We start from the raw sequence: 16,739 nt of genomic DNA on the forward strand, positions 1-16,739 counted from the left end.
AAGCACTTCAGAAACGTAGCCAAAACTGAGCTTTACTGCCTCAAGAACAAGAAGCGAGTCAGGGACAGTGTCCATCATGGGAAGGGAACTGAGAAGCAGTGGTGAAGCTGGGATAGAAAGCCAGGGAGGAGAGACACCAAGGTAGTCACTGCCACTGCAAGTATGGAAAGGGGGAAGAGACATCAGTGATGGCTGCTTGTAGGAATTGCCATTTTCCTGCTGTAGTTACTGCTTGACAGACAGCAAGGCAGGACAGAAGACACAAATACTCTGCTGTGTCCAAGAGCTGGCTGCCAGAGGACATTGCCTGCTTTGCCTGTGTTTAAGGGGTACCTCTACCTGCAGAGTGAAACTCCAGGAAAAGCTCTCTGCTGCAGTTCACTTTCAAGTCATTGCATTGCAAAACAATGAGTGCTGATGTGAAGTGGAGGTTGCCGGTTTACAGCTATGGACTAGTTCAAAGAGAAGTTGATTTTACTGTCCTTGCAGGCCTAAATTGTGCTGAAGAAAATAAAAAAGGTAGTTGATGTTCTAAAGGAAAATTCCCTATGTGAAACGGATTTGTTTCATTACTCTGACAGACTTAGCTGAATCCATGGAGAGAGACTGCATACATTACACTGTGTAAGATTTAGTATGAAACCTTGCATCATAGCTTCATCCTACCTACAAAAGATGATAGCCCCACATATTAAATGCCAGTCTTTCTCTGTACCTCGGTGAAGTAATATTGATTTGCTTTTAGGTACTGCAGTTCAATAACAGCAAGGATATGCAATTTTGAAAGTACTTAGTGAAATATAAATATGAAGTTTCCATTTCATCGCATTTTCTCTCCCTACCTCCTGTTGTGGTCATGCTTCAAACATCACAGAAGAGTATCTTTAGGCTCGACTGGATAGCAGGTAAGTTAACATAAACTATAGCATTTCTTTCAAGGCTTAGTGGACTGATTTATATAGAGAACATTGCAGTTCAGTTGAGATAAATCTGTGTTCTCATATGTTTGCACTGGAAATATAGATTGCATATCAGGGGACAGGAGAGTGAGCCATAGCATGGCCCATATTCCCAGCTCAGTCATCTGCTTCCCTACAGTATAACAATTTACAGCCAGTTGATGCTCCCAGGATCTGCTTTAGTGTAAGTGACCATGGAAATCTGGGCAGTGAATTCTTGGCATGTGATTATACATGCTCACATTACTGTTAATGTGTATGCCTATATTTTCATTGCTTTTATACATATCAACACCATAATGGATACATCATATACATTTCAACAAGCATATAAAAACTAGCTGGTAATAGGTGCCAACTGAAGTTATAATGATATTTTGTTCCAAGTGCTTCTGCACATTCACTGTCAGTAAAATTCTGCTCTTGCATAATGAAGTTTTTTTCCAAGGTCTTGGTACAGAGGCAAACTTCTGCTGATAGTGTTTTGGAAGCTGAAGAAAAGGCCTTCAGCTCTTCCTGAATTTTACAATATTTAAATGATACATGTAATATTTGTGAAGAGAAGTTTTAAGTCAATATTTTCTATGTGAATAACTAGAAAACAACTGCATGCAAACACACGGTTGTCAATTCTACAAAAGCCTACATAGAGACTTAACTGCAAATGTATGAAACATTCCATCAAAACCAAAACGTTTACTATATCATAAAATGCTGATGGCTGAGTCAGACTGACCTATACAGTATTTTATGTATTCACTTGGAGGAGTGAAATTTGTATTAACACACATTAATACTAGCATCTTTTTCATATAACTATAAACAGGCATATCTATGCTTTACCAGCACATAGTAGTTAATAGCAGAGATTAACCATTATCAGATAAATTGGATGGATCAAACAGTCTTACCTTGGACCTGCAAATTCAAAATTATTTCATCTGATCCCCAGTTGTTACTGGCCACGCAGCTGTAATATCCAGAGTCTTCTGCTTTCACAGTACGGATGACAAAGCTGCCATTGCTAAAGATGCTTCTTCTCCCATCAATCATCACTAGACTGGGTGTCCCGTTACTACCTCACAGGAAACAAAGTGCATACATTAAAGAAGTTACAATCAAAATTACTCAGAATTGGAATTTCTTTTGAAGTAATTAATAATGGAAAGGAAGAAAAAAGGGGATGTGGGTGTGGTGTCCTCTTTTAATAAAAACAGTAGAGGAATATACTTTGCTGGGAAGAACCTGTCATCTGCTTAAAGAATGCACACATCCTGGCCCCAAACTTGAGTGACAATGGGAACTCATTCTCTCTTTACTTATCTGATATCTCATAGAAGTGCCAAAGTCAGAGTAAAAAGGAGTTCCTGGCCGCAAAGTCCAAATTATAACTGCTTGTATCACTGCACAAGATGGTTTCACAGTACTGCAGTATCACTGCTTACACAGTGCTTGGATGAAAATGAACATCCAGGATGAAAATTATTGTCCATGTGTACTACCTAGTGATATATCAAACTGTGAAAATAAAAATGAATATGAAATAATGGAAAAACAGATACGTGCAAGACATGTACACTGCACTCCGCAGCACAATTCAATGCATCAGAGACACTGCTTTCTTGGCCTAAGCCTATTTTGTGTGCTTGAAGTTGAAACAGAAAAACCCTTAGGTTTTACATTGTGAATGTTTTACCTTTAGCCCTTCTTCATAACTTCCCCTCCCTTTTGGTACCTTCTAATCACCACAGCCAATTAGTTTTATTTCAAAGAATTTCTGAACTCCTCATCTGCTGTGATTGTGTGCAGTTTCTGCAAATGGTCCTTCTTCCCAACACAGCCATTCAGGATCACCCACATCAAAACCCTTAGGATTTTAAGAAAATAGGTTTTAATTGAGCTATACATTTAGTTGCTGGTTACCTATCCTTCATCCATTTGACTGTCGGAGCTGGGTCTCCAACAGCTTTGCAAGGGAGGACAATGTCCTTCATCCAGGGAGTTGTCACTGTGCCACTGAATGTCAAAATCCTGGCAGGAGCTGAGCAAGAAAGAACAACAAAGACTGTAATGAGGTGTTCATTCATAAAGCCTTGAAAGGGAAACACAGACATACAGAATTAAACACTGAAAGCCAAATCAATCTATTTCAAGCTCTACTTTTAGGAAACCAATTAATTTTAACTCATAGTATCAGCACTGATTCAAGCACAAATATTACACTTCCAGTATCTGAAAGACAAATAACTAAAAGAGAGATGAGATGAGATGAGATGGAGGACTGGAAGGGTCCTTGAGGAGAAAAAGAGCAAAACCAGCTATTGATCTTTTTTACTGATTTTTATATATTTCATAGTTGAAATGATGGATGAAAATTATGTCCAAGGGATACTTCTCTACATATTCCCTGCAGGAAATGTCCACATTCCTCAGGTATCTTACGAAAGCTAAATTATCAAAACAACATTGTTACAACAGCAATGATATTAAGCAAAACAAACCTTTATGTATGAACACGATAGTACATTGCAAAGAGTTTATCTGAAATCCACAAATCCTAACAAAACGTTAAGTCAGTTTGTGTCAGCTTTCATAAATATATCAACAAACCTAAATATATCAACAAACATATCACTCCTGTAGTTTTGATTTATAATATCCAGGAACACTAGGGTTGCGTTAGAGCTTCATTGTGCGTAGGTACTTAAGAATTACCCTTGATAGAAACCAGTTAGAAAAACACAACAATGGGAGCCAGCATCAAATATAACTATCCTAGTTCATCTCAAAAAAGCCCCATGCATAAAAGAACAGGACTTGAAGAGTTAAAGGAAATTACTTGAGTAGGCTGCAGTGGGAGCTGAAATGTTAATAAAAATAAAAGATTTCATAGATTACATGATCAGTTTGGACTGTGTTGCCTACGTTCTCTTCAAGTGTTGTTGAAGACTAAGCTTCTTGACAGATTCTTCTCAGTTCAAAATTTTAACTGAAAACACAGGAAGTAGCTGTTTAAAGACTTAGGGTAAGGGACAAAATCAAGATTAGGTAATAGGACAAGATTGCTTTTCCAACAGCCAAGCACCAACATGTCCCATCCTGGCTAAGCAGCAGCTGAGGAATCCTGTGTCCCCTCCTTCTGGCAGCTTTAATGGTTACCCCAGCAGGAGGGTGCTGCAGCGTGTGATACAAAGACACTGGTAAGTCAGTAAGACTCATGATACAGCCTTGCCTTCCACTGTGGTACTCCTAAACTCCATCTTCTAGAAAAGATTTACACAGTCCCATACTGCCACAAGCCATGGACTAATTAACCAAGCTAACTGAAACAGAAAAATGCTCAGATATGGTGTGAAATGTTGTCTCCATTGAAGTTAGTGCTAGAAATCTCATCTGTCTTCAGAGGTGCCAGGTTTTCGTTGCAGGAGGTGCCTAATGGTACTCATGCCATCTTTAAAAAGCAGCAGGAGATGCTGTGAGCTGTGACTATCTATAAAACACATCTATAAGCATCTGGACTGCTCCTACTAGCTGCAGTGCATTCTGAGTAATGGTGGATAGAAACTCAAGCTCCTGTCCTATGCAAAATTCCCTCTGTAACATGAAACCTAAAAACTCATTAAAAATGAACTATTGATCCTTTTCTCCCTGGCTTTCCCACCTCTACAGTGTTCCTCAAAGTATCCAGCTATTTGCAGCTGCTGCCAGTTACTTTGAGCCTAGGGAGCTTTATGCGGTATAAGGGCAATTCAGCTGCAGGGCTCACCTCTGTTATCGAAGCTACCCAATACTTACTGACTACCCACCGGCCTTACGTTAGATGGCATGGCACTGAATTAGGACTCTGTTCCTATTTTTTGCAAATTATGCAATCATTATTGAACATAAAGAGGTGTCTTCATAAAACAGTGCACTCGCTTATGTTAAGGCAGCTTTCCATGTATTTATTTGTTTGAATTATGAATCCTATTGCCTACACTTACTGCCATGGAATAAGAAACAGGCAGAAATTCTACAACATTTCACAGCAGCTCAGCCTAATCCAAATACAAAAGTCATCAATGAGTACCCTGGGTGAGGATTTTTTTTTTCATTTACTTTGCCACAGAAGAATATCCTCTGTATTCCAGTATTAAATTCCAGTAACCATTAAATAAACAGACAAATGTTGTCTGTGTACTATCATGTAAGACCCACGTGTTGTTTAAAAACATTAAACACACAAAGCAAGATAGACTAGGAGGCAAATCTGTTCCATAGTAATGCTCAGGTAGTCTACAAGAACAGGGGAAACTCAACATTAAAGTTAGAGAATTTCCCCAGAGGATCAGATTGCCACGGGTCTGGATCTATTATTGTCACGTTGTTTGCAATGCCATTCTCCACCAGTCATGGCCAGGAAACAAGAAGAACAAAGTACATGCAGGGTTTTATGCCTTTTAGATATATTTGACAGGTTAAACTCACACCTCTGTAGTTAACAATGGCTTAATTTGAGAGGGGAGGCACAGCCTGCTGACGAGGAGACTGAACTTTCATTGCTGTGATTATTTTCTGTTTGTTGGGATTTTTGGCTTATTTTTGTCAGGTAATTAGAGAGAATAACAATCTGTTCTAAGAAACGAAGACATGAAAGAAAGAAATGATAACTCGAATTAAGCTTTCATTTAAATTGAACTATCCATTTCGCATCAAAGCCCTACCTAGACATTCTCATTGTTCTCAAAAGGGTTCTTAAAAAGGTTATAATTAAGTTGACATAATTCAATTCAAAGTTAACTCTCATTAGCTGTCATAACGGTATAATTACTTGGACAGTTACTGTGAAATAAGTGGAGGAAAAAAGGAAGCAAACAATTTCACAACAATGGACCATTGCACACTCTTGCGCTGGGGACTTTTGGCAAAATCAGGCTATAACTACTTCTAACCCTGTGATGTGCTACTTGCTTCAGATATGCTAGGGGGTGAGAAAGGTCTTCTCGGCTACTAGCTCTGCCCAGCCCTCTTCATTATACATCTGCTGCCCTTATCACTGATCACTACTTTCTCCCACCTCTCTAGAAGTCCCAGTGATGCATTCATACAGGAATTATTGTAGATGATATAATAATTTCTAACCTGGTTACACCCAAAGTTCATAAAATTGCTATCTCTCAGTATTCCTAGTGTCCATTACAACTTCCTGAAATGGATTATTCATCACTTTTTCAGTTTTAAGTGCATGTAAGAGAGGCTTGTCCTGAGTATCATCTAACAGACTTTATATTGGAGGATCACTACTACCTCTAGCATTGACTGGATACATTCTACCATCCTTCATAATGAAGTCTTGCTCACACTGACTTGTCTATATTAAAGTAATGAATACTTTTCCTTAAAATCCCCTTGTCTTTTCATACAAGAGAATTTTAAGTTCTCTCATTTGTCATTATGGATCATATTAAATAAGCTTTAAAGGAGCAGAATTAATTCCTGTTTCTGGGAAGCTTGTTCAGTTGATGTACATGTGGGCCAGTTTGTAACTTCTCTATTTTCAGTAAACTAAAAGCAAACACACGCTACTTTTCCTCATAACTAGAGGTTATGTCTTTTGATACCTGCAAACCCTGTATTGTTCTGCATTCATTCTCTGAACTCTTGTCTCTTTTTTAAACGTATAGGAGCTGGAGAAAAAGAACTTCTAGTGCATTATGTGCAAGCGTCCCTTCATGTTCCTGGGTTTGCCTACACTCTCAAACTATTGGGATTGCACCATATTGTTGTCTAGTTGGTTTTGTCCATTACTCAATGTTCATGTTTTATCTTTGTTTCCTTTTTTTTTTGTGTTCATCACCCCACATTCATTACCCGCGGGTAACAAGTAGCCTTAAAGGAGAACCATACTGAAACCTTTGCCCTGTTGGCCTAAGGTGTTCCTCATGGTTTCCCTTCACAAATCTCATACACCTTTTAAGATCTCAACTTTGGTCTCACCAAAGAGAGAAGAGTAACAAAGCTGGTGAAGGGGCTGGAGAACAAGTCTTAGGGGAGCGGCTGAGAGAACTGGGGTTGTTTGGCCTTGGGAAGAGAAGGCTGAGGGGACACCCTACCGCTCTCTACAACTACCTGAAAGGAGGTTGTAGAGAGGAGGGTGCTGGCCTCTTCTCCCAAGTGACAGGTGATAGAACAAGGGGCACTGGCCTCAAGCTGTGCCAGAGGAGGTTCAGACTGGATAGCAGGAAAAAATTTTTCACAGAAAGGGGTCATCAGACACTGGCAGAGGCTGCCCGGGGAGGTGGTTGAGTCCCCATGCCTGGAGGCATTTAAAAGATGGGTAGACAAAGTGCCCAGGGACATGGTTTAGTGGCAGATAGGAACGGTTGGACTTGATGATCCAAGAGATCTTTTCCAACCTGGTGATACTGTGATTCTATGAACTTAGGCCTCTTTAACCTGTTAGACCCTCCCTGCATTTACACTGTTAAATCTTCCATTGTGATCTATGTGATATTAATGATGATTAACCATCTACAATAGTTAATCTACCATTATCAAACTGTTTATCTTCCACCTAGGCTGGTAGGAACAGCAAAGCTTCCCTATGGCAGTGGTTTCATGTTGATGGCATTTGACTGAAGTACTGCAAAGCTTTTTTAGAAAGTATCTGTCATCATAATGCCCTAGACACTTTATTTTACATTACTACATTATTAGCCACAGGACTGAAGAATTAGAATGCTTGTAAAACTGTTAAGTCAATGAAAGTCGATGTTCATACTGGCACATTGTATGATGTTACCTATCTGAGTGGGGGAAATAAAAAATCAGGCTGAAGGTCCTGTTTAGAGATTGAGTGGACTCTTCCCACCCTGCTGTCTAAAACATTTGGTCTCTATTTCCAAGCTAAGGTGCTATAGTGTTGGAAACATCATGTTTCATAGTGCAGATAAGGCAGAATTCATGGGCCCAAGCAATGTCTTTTGAGGCACATTATCCCTCCTTCATATCTAAAATAAAAGTAGCAAACTTCAAAGCTAACACAAGTTGAGAACAATTGTTCAGAGTTTAGATATGTTAATCAGACCATTTTATACAGAAGATAGCTCTCCTGGAGTACACAAGAGATATTAGTAAGGAGGAGAATGATGAAAGAGTTATCTTGTATGGCAAGAAAAAAAAAAAGGAGAGACACATTCAGAAGGGGAGGGGGATCATCTGCAAACCTTCTGTACCCAACAAAAGAAGATAAAAATTGCTCCAAAGAGCAATTTCTTTCCTTCTAAGGTAGGTGGGATGAATTACCCCCTAGAGGAGCATGTCATTCTTTCTCTGCTGACTACAGCAAAAGCTTGGGCAATTAGCTGAGAGTTGTCACCTAAGTTTTGGAGAGAACTGAAGTTACTCTTAACAAATCCCACTCTCAGTAAGCAATGAGGCACAAAGAAGCCACGTGCTAATTATAATAGTAATTACCATTGTAATGTTCTGGATTGCTTTAAAAAGCACTGTCACTGTACCTTTAGCTAGCGGTTCCACAGTAATAATCTCACTGCTGTTGCCTCTTCCCGCAGCAGTCACTGCAACCACCCAGACACTGTACTGGCGATTCCGGCTGAGGTTCGGGATTCTGTAGGAAAATGAGTCAGGAGAGGCTTCAAACTCGCTGATTACCTGTGGTGGGAGAGACAAATGTTTCCAGACTAAAATAAACAGTATTTGGATAAAGTCCGCTACACTGAATGCTACAAAGCCTGTTACTTCAGGGTACTTTGAATGAGTATCAATTGCTCCAAACAGATGGCAGATGGTGATAAACAGAACAGACGCAATAACCTGTTGCAGTCAGTTTATATTCAGTGAATTTGGGCCTATATTTTGTTTACAACTTGGGGTTTTTTTCAGATTAGGGCACTTAGGTGTCTGTTTATTTTTACAGGGTTGGATAAGCGATTTAAGTGAACATATCTGACAATTTTTTATCATCAACAGGCCTGAATAATCAATCTTCCTTTATACAAAGCTTTCTCAACAGAAGACTCAGTCCTACATCTGCTGTGGAATCTGGAGTTTGCTACTTGAGACAAGTCTTTGGTCACCTAGAACCATTGTGCTGATATTCCTTATCCGTGGGTTTGATGGCTTATTCCTTCAGTAATGGAGTGAATAAAAAAAATAAAACTGCATTCTGTAACAGAAGTTCAAACTTCCTCCGGGCCTAATTTTGTTTAATCACAAAATTACTTCTGTTGAAAGATTCCCAGCAGAAGGTCATCTCAGCTATTTAGCCTCATTAGCAGCAAAGGACAAACACTGGAAGAAATGCCAATCCAGGCTACTCTTGCACTGTCACTCAAGTGCGTGGGCTGTGGGCTGCAGTGAAGCCAACGGGCTGCTAAGCAGTACTTGTTTATCAGTGAGATGTTCTGCAGCCTACATAAAGTGACCTGTGTGAGAAAAGGTGTAGAGGAATTTATGGATTCCTTCAGGGGATGTGGGCTTCGTGCACCTCAGCACATCCTCCATAGGATAGTTGACTCCTTGGTGTAGGAGATGGGGAAACCTCATCAGCCCTGAACATTATTACGATGCTCAGCGTAGCCAGTTTTATTTCTGAGATAGGCTTTGTGATTCTTGCACATAAAAATAGCAGGATAATGAACTTTTAGAATGAATAATAAAGACTCACTTCCCCGTGCAATACTGAGCATGGTGATGGCTAACTAATACCAGGCTAAGAGTAATTATAATGTTAATGACGTAGAAAAGAAGATTTTACTGGGAATCAGCATTAAAAATAAAGAATCAGTCTAAGCTACACTTGATTTGGGCTGGCAGAAAATGTGCAAGGAGTCTCTTTGATATACAAATATCTACTGGTGGTAAAGGCCAATTTCATCTGATTAGCATTTCAAAAGGTAGGTTGACCTGAAAGCATTGGAATATATAGTCCTTCAAAGTGAATTCAAAATAAATAAGAGATACTTCTGAGGTATCATTAAACACTTCTCCAGTCTGAATGGGTAGCCAGTTTCAGCTAGTGAATGGGTCACTGCATTTCTGTATTCTTGAGGTAGCATCTCTTACAGCCAGAGGAAGAGAGGAGTTAATCTCATCTCACTTTTGAAATCTAGAGTGAAGACATCTGAATCTAAGCCAGTCACCTTTACTCCCTTCAGAGACCACACAAAGAAAAGTTAACTTTTGAGGCAAGGTTATTATGGCCTATCTACAACACATAAGTTGCAGTAGGATAAATCAAGCCCTTGACATACCTATGTTTCAAGACCAATTATAAAAGCGTCCATATAACTAGCCCAGGTGTAGTTGTCTGTGCAGAAGACATCAGAAGTTAATGTGTTCGTTAACTAAAATATTTAACTTCCTGGCTTTTATACAAATGTGTGCCTCTAATACATCCTATTTCCTTCACGGAGACTAATATTTCTAGGGAGGTTGGTTTGCTCCAGCTAACAGTTATATAGGCTCAACACAAGCCCGAATAGTGAACTTGCCATACTTTCTAGTCAATCTCATTGCTCCTGCCAAAATGCCATGCCAATTTGTCCCATTTAGCAAGCAGCTGCCTGGGTTTCCACTTCTGAGAAGAAGAGGTCAGTGCAGGCAGACACTTCTATTATTATGTGAAATATTACAGCAGGTTTTGAGAATCATCTGTCTTGACATTTACACAAGAATATTGGACAAATGCCCATGGTTTGAGAGTCTGGATCTTTGTGAGGTCATACATAAAAATTAATATATTGATCGTAGCACAGGAGGCTGAATTTTAATAATCATGAGGCAGCATTCCTAGAGTTAATTTGAAAGTCAAACAGGCTAGGCTGTCTTTGGCACTTTGGCTCAACTCATTAATGCAGATATCTCATACAAGCAACTTTTTAAACCATCTACTAGCACGCAACATAGATATAGCATTTAGGAACAACTAATAGTTAGAGATTTCCTTATTTTTAAACCTTCATTCCAGCAAGGATCAGTACAGTTAAATTTACACTGCTTTTTTCCATTACTCCTGTAGTTTATGAAAGTCATACGGCTGCTTTTGGAAGCCACTCCTAATACTGCAACTCTCCTGCTTGAAATGCCTCACTGCTCTGCTCCTTTCTGCAATAACAGAGGCTGAGGCAGTCAGACAGACGCACATCCTACATTCAATTGCTAAACATCAATAGGTGCAACCTGGTTTGAGATTTTATGTTTAGGATAAGATGAGCAGCTAAGCAGAAAAGGAAAACTTCAGCCTTGGAACTACAGCACTGGCACCAAGCGCTCCTGCAAAGAGACAAAAGTTACAGACAAAAATAAAAAAAATCCAAACCAAACCGCCCTCCAAAATTCCTCCAGTTGCAATGTAGTCAGCTAGAAGAGAGGGCATTATTGTCTCAAAATAGACAAGTTCTCTCTCCGTGGAAGGAATAATCACAGAATTAGCTTCTCTAATGCCATTTAAAATGCCTATCTGCAATTTCTTTCACCAGCAGAGAATCAGCATCGTTCTCACATTTGCAACTGTAGCTACTCCGAATATAAATTCAACTATTCATTGAATTAATTTATTAATTTTCTCTGGTAAATGTATCTTCACTATATTAATGATTTTTATTTTCTGAAAACAAACTGCTATAGCAAAAGATTTTGGGTTTTAAGTGGTTAACATACACCTTCTGTTTTCTCAGCTGATGTTTGCTTTTAAATAGTTGGGAACGCTCCAGCGACAAAGAATCAATTTTACTTTTAAGTTTGGCCTGTCATTTCAATTAGACTAATGTGCCAGAGACTTTCATTACACAAGAAGAGAAAAAAGGAACTTCATCAGCAAAGAGAAGATTAAACAACTGAAATAAGAAATATTTCAAAAGAATGTCATTTTGTCACATATTGGTCTTTGCATGCACCAGTATGAAACACATACTGCTGTTTTATCCCCAAAGCAGTAACATGCTTGCTCAAGGGATTTTTTTTTTTTTCAGCTTATAGATGACGCATTAATTTTCCTTGTCTTTAGTTCACTGTCTAAGAAGCACAGACAGGGTAATGTTTCTAAAACCCCAGCAAAGTCTGTGAAGAATAAAATTGAATCAAAGTCCTTTGTGAGGGTGCAATCAATCTAGTTCTCAAACCAGGCAACAGCAAGAGATGCTGTGGAACACCCACTGCAGGGAGCATCATTTTCCTCTGATGCAGCTTCATCTCTACTGGTATACTTAGACTTTGAAACAGTGTGCCATCTCCTGGCATTTCTGACTCCTTTAGAAAAATGATTAGATAGGCAGTGCGCACAAACTCCAAACCGCCAGGCTTTTTTGTTTGTTTGTTTTGTTTACTTGTTCATCATATTTTTAATACAGCATGGGAAATTTTACAAGGGTGCATTAGAAGAAAAATAGGTTTGAAAAACTTTTCCAAGCAATCAGGGAGTTTCCCAAGCAGGGAAGTAAGGAAACAGGCAGAATTTACTACGCACTGGAAATTATTCAGTCAAAGCAAGTCTGTACCTTGACTACAACAGCATCTACACAATTTCTGATGTAAAATAAGTGCACAAGATCTATATCTCCTCTTTCTCTACAATTCACGAGGAAACTTGGAGGTGAACTGAGAAATCCATACGGAGACTTTAAAGACAAGAGAGAAAAACAAAAAACACCTGAGGTTTGTGTTGTGCACACATGTGTTGGCTACTTGTACATTGGCTGCCTCACCTTGAAAATAAAAAATACATGTATATACTACCTAGAGTGGCATGTGTGTTTTCACTATGAATTTAGGTATAAATTTTGGCCATAGAAACATCTAAAAACAGGATTAGAAGGACTTTGAGAGTTCACTCAAGTCTATCCTCCTTCTTTAACCCAGATTCAACTATATCTGCACAATTTAAGACAGATGATGTTTGTCCAACCTGATTTTGATGACTTAAAATAAATGGAGATTTTGCAAGACCTATTCTATTGCTTAAACAATCATACTAGTAGAAAGCATTCCTGAAATATAGCTTGAGTTTCTTGCAGTTTAAGCTCACACTTTCTTTTTCAGTCTATTAGGAACATAGAGAATAGATTACTACCTTCATCTTTGCATCAGTTTTTAATCCACATGAAGTTTTATCATTCCCTTCGAAGTTTTCTCATTCCTTTCTCCACCAGTACGCTTCTCTTTTTACAACTTAACCCCAGTGCTTTCAACACTGCACAGAAATCAGACTTTCACTAACAGTTTCTCTAATAATATCTGCTGTTAACCTTCAGAATCTCTAATGTTGGTCTACAGTCCTCCCAAATACAGATTCCGAATAGTCCCAGGGTATCACACTTGGCTTTTCATAACAAGATTATAAAGGTAGGTGACGTTCATCTTGGGATGCACAACAACTGCAAAATCTCCTCCTAAAGAATCTGGCCAAATGCTAGACAACCCAGGACTTCTGCAGCTGGCTGTTCATATCACCCATTTTCTTGCATTTACCCATACTACATTTTATCTAAATTTTTCCAGACCAGATTTCTAGTTCATCATATCTGAATTCTAGTTCTGCTGCCATTGTACTTGCAATCCCTCCCAGCCTTGCATTCCCTGTAAATGTAATAGGCACTCTCACTATTTCATTATCCAGCTCACTAACGGAACCACAGAACAAAAGAAGACGCAAGAGGGATACTGATGCTGCTCTTTCCTGCCCACAACAACAAACCACTAGTTTCATAGTCTCCTACACAACACCAATCAGTTTTATATCAGCCTGAGCTGCCTCAGTGAAGCCATGTTTGACTAGCTAGGTTTGTCATGATAAATATGCATCCTCTAGGCTTATCTCCACTGCTAAATAGGAGAGAGTCAGCGAGTATGTTAAGCACTCCACCCAATTATCTACAACACTTTCAAACTTGATCTTGAGCTCAGTTTGGTACTCTCTAAACAGCTCTGTTCAAACCAAACACGCTTTAGTGTGTAGACAGACATCAGTCAACATCACACAGGAGGTCCAAACCCAAGAGGTTTTGTAACTGTGACTGTAACTCTTTATTTAACCAATTAAGAAAATCAGCTATGATCACCATCAAAATAGTTCCCTTCTGAGTTGACACACAGCTGCACACAATGTTGCCAATGTTCAAAGCAATTCCATAAATAATTTTCTGAAAGGCTGTTGAGGACCTCCGTTGTTTTTGTTTTCACATCTTCTACTGACAAAAACTGTGTTCCTTTGAGCAATGACTTGATCTTTGAGAAGGCGTAGATATCCGAGGGAGCCAGATCTGGTAAACAAGCTCCACTCTTGGTTCCCAAGCTACAGGGTTAGTCTCATATTTCGCGCTGGAACTCATACTCTTCAAGTCAGGTGCTGCTCCTTGGCCCTTGTTTAATCATCAATACAGATGAGGCCTACAATGAGCACTAAGTCTCATCAGTAATTTAAGTTTTTAGCTCTACAAGGTCAAAACAACTCCATCTGTTTGTACACCATCATAGAATCATCTGCCCTGCTTTACCTCAGACCTTCATTGCTCTTGTAGATGATGTTTAAGAGTCTCCTGGACTGACAAGTTATCCAGTAATGGGGGCTATGACAAGTTGTTTCCACCTGAAAGCAATCTGGGCTAATACGAAAACAATACATTACTGTACTTATAAAGAATGAAAATGAACTTCAAGTTCTGCATCCCTGAACAAGAGTAGACCACTCTTGTAGCAGACCATTCTGACCACTGATGTGCCCCCTCAGCGAACTCCCTTAAGATGTGAATCTCTGCCTGAGGTCATGGAGTAGTCATTTTTCCAGGACTGCTGGCTTTTGTTCTGCTTCCTTTCACAGTTAGACACATTTTCAGAGCTGCAAACAATCACCAGTCCTTGACCATAGTTTTTAGTAAGACTCTGAATAGTACTTTGATCATATAATGGCTTCTGGTCAGGTCTTGTTGTTTTGGTTCATGTTTTGAAACATGATATCTGCTTTTCACTCAATGTCAGTGAAGATAACTCTTGTAAACATAAGCCGTGCACAAAACCAGAATGCAGATTCCATGAAAAAAAATTTTTTCCCCTCATATGCGGAACCAAAATGTTAGAATGTGTAAGTTGGAAATTTTGGAAACAGCAGAGACAGCAGGAAAGTCGTGCAAACCCATTTCCACGAATTACAGCTGGAAGACAGCCCATTGCCTAGACTGCCAGGTAGCCTATGTTAGTCAAGGAGCCTATTGTTTGGGAGGCACTGAGATACACCGTGTGCTCATCCCTTTGCAGCAACTCATAGGGTCGGTCCATCAGCATCCTGGGGCTTGTGACTGGAGGAGAACGAGGTGTCACAGGCTGGTGGCCAAAGGAATATCAGAAGACTGCCCACTGGGCTGCCAGAAGTCCCGCTGCCCACTTTAGCGACACCAAGAAATTAGCAAGTCTGTTCAGAGCATTTCAGACAGCTCACGAATTTTATGACCCCATCTGGTCCCGAGTGCTGTGTCCCTTATAGGATACAGAAGGGAATGTGATGAATTCATGCCTGCTGAAATACACTGCAGCTGCCACCAAGAACTTATTGTTAGACTATATTGATATACCTGTTCATGAGACTTTGTCGTGAGGCAAGACCAGAGTTTTAGGAAAAGATCAATATCAAATTTGTCTTAGTGGGGCTTTGCAAGGAGACCTTTTAAAAATCATATAAACTAGTACATTATCAGAACTTATCCTCTATCACATCTCTCTTGAGATCTGCTCCCTAATAAAAACAAGATAGGCAAACCATAAAGGTGACAAAGAAATTAAAAGAATGTATGTGCTATGTCTGAGATCTGGTAATAAAGCTGTGAAATAACTATGAAAAAGCTGTAAGCAGTATATATAGTATATTAAAAAAAGACATAGAATCATAGAATCTCCAGGTTGGAAGAGACCCACCGGATCATCGAGTCCAACCATTTCTATCAAGCACTAAACCATGCCCCTCAGCTACTCGTCCACCCATGCCTTAAATGCCTCCAGGGAAGGTGACTCAACCACCTCCCTGGGCAGCCTTGGACAGGGACCAATGACCCTTTCTGTGAAGAATTTTTTCCTAATGTCCAGCCTAAACCTCCCCTGGCGGAGCTTGAGGCCATTCCCTCTTGTCCTGTCCCCTGTCACTTGGGAGAAGAGGCCAGCTCCCTCCTCTCCACAACCTCCTTTCAGGTAATTGTAGAGAGCAATGAGGTCTCCCCTCAGCCTCCTCTTCTCCAGGCTAAACAACACCAGCTTTCAGCCATTCCTCATAAGGCCTGTTCTCCAGCCCATTCACCAGCTTTGTCACTCTTCTCTGGACTTGCTCCAGAGCGTCAACATCCTTAAATATCATTGAAAATCAGTTTTAAAAATAATCCAAAAATTTGACACTAGTTCTATGCTATATAAAGAACAATTAATAAACATAAATGTCTTAATGCTGTAAAAAGTACTGCATAGGCCGTGATAAACACTGCTTGTGGTATACAAATAGATGAACATGTATTTTAAATTCAACCTTAGAAATACACCTAAGTGAGGAATCTGACTATAATTTTTCCCTCAATATGACACTTTACAGACTGACAGAAAAAGGTGCATAAAGATGTGAGAAATAGATGAATAGTCTAGTTGCTTGTGCAGCTGCTGCTGGTTATCTTGTACCAGGAAAAACAAAAGCAGGAGATGAAATAAAGAATGAAAAATCTAGTAGGTTTAAGAGTATGTTTCTCAGACAAAAATACCAAAACCATCAGTAACCCATCTGCTCCAAATGGTCCCAGATATTGGTCAATT

The 16,739-nt window shown here is 39.5% G+C and overlaps 2 protein-coding genes across 2 annotated transcripts in view; one reads left to right on the forward strand and one right to left on the reverse strand.

The window, feature by feature from the left end:
* The window catches only part of SH3BGR (SH3 domain binding glutamate rich protein), a 614,594-nt gene that overhangs the window by 259,090 nt on the left and 338,765 nt on the right, over positions 1–16,739 (forward strand). The window lies entirely within an intron of this gene.
* The window catches only part of DSCAM (DS cell adhesion molecule), a 456,923-nt gene that overhangs the window by 49,588 nt on the left and 390,596 nt on the right, over positions 1–16,739 (reverse strand). Inside the window, exons 21-23 of the mRNA XM_069872134.1 lie at positions 8,459–8,612; positions 2,883–3,000; positions 1,871–2,034 (exon numbers count right to left, since the gene is read on the reverse strand). Coding sequence (XP_069728235.1) covers positions 1,871–2,034; positions 2,883–3,000; positions 8,459–8,612 — 436 coding nt within the window. The remainder of the gene's footprint in view (positions 1–1,870; positions 2,035–2,882; positions 3,001–8,458; positions 8,613–16,739) is intronic.

The sequence above is a fragment of the Phaenicophaeus curvirostris genome, chromosome 1, assembly GCF_032191515.1.
Source record: "Phaenicophaeus curvirostris isolate KB17595 chromosome 1, BPBGC_Pcur_1.0, whole genome shotgun sequence".
Lineage (NCBI taxonomy): Eukaryota > Metazoa > Chordata > Aves > Cuculiformes > Cuculidae > Phaenicophaeus > Phaenicophaeus curvirostris.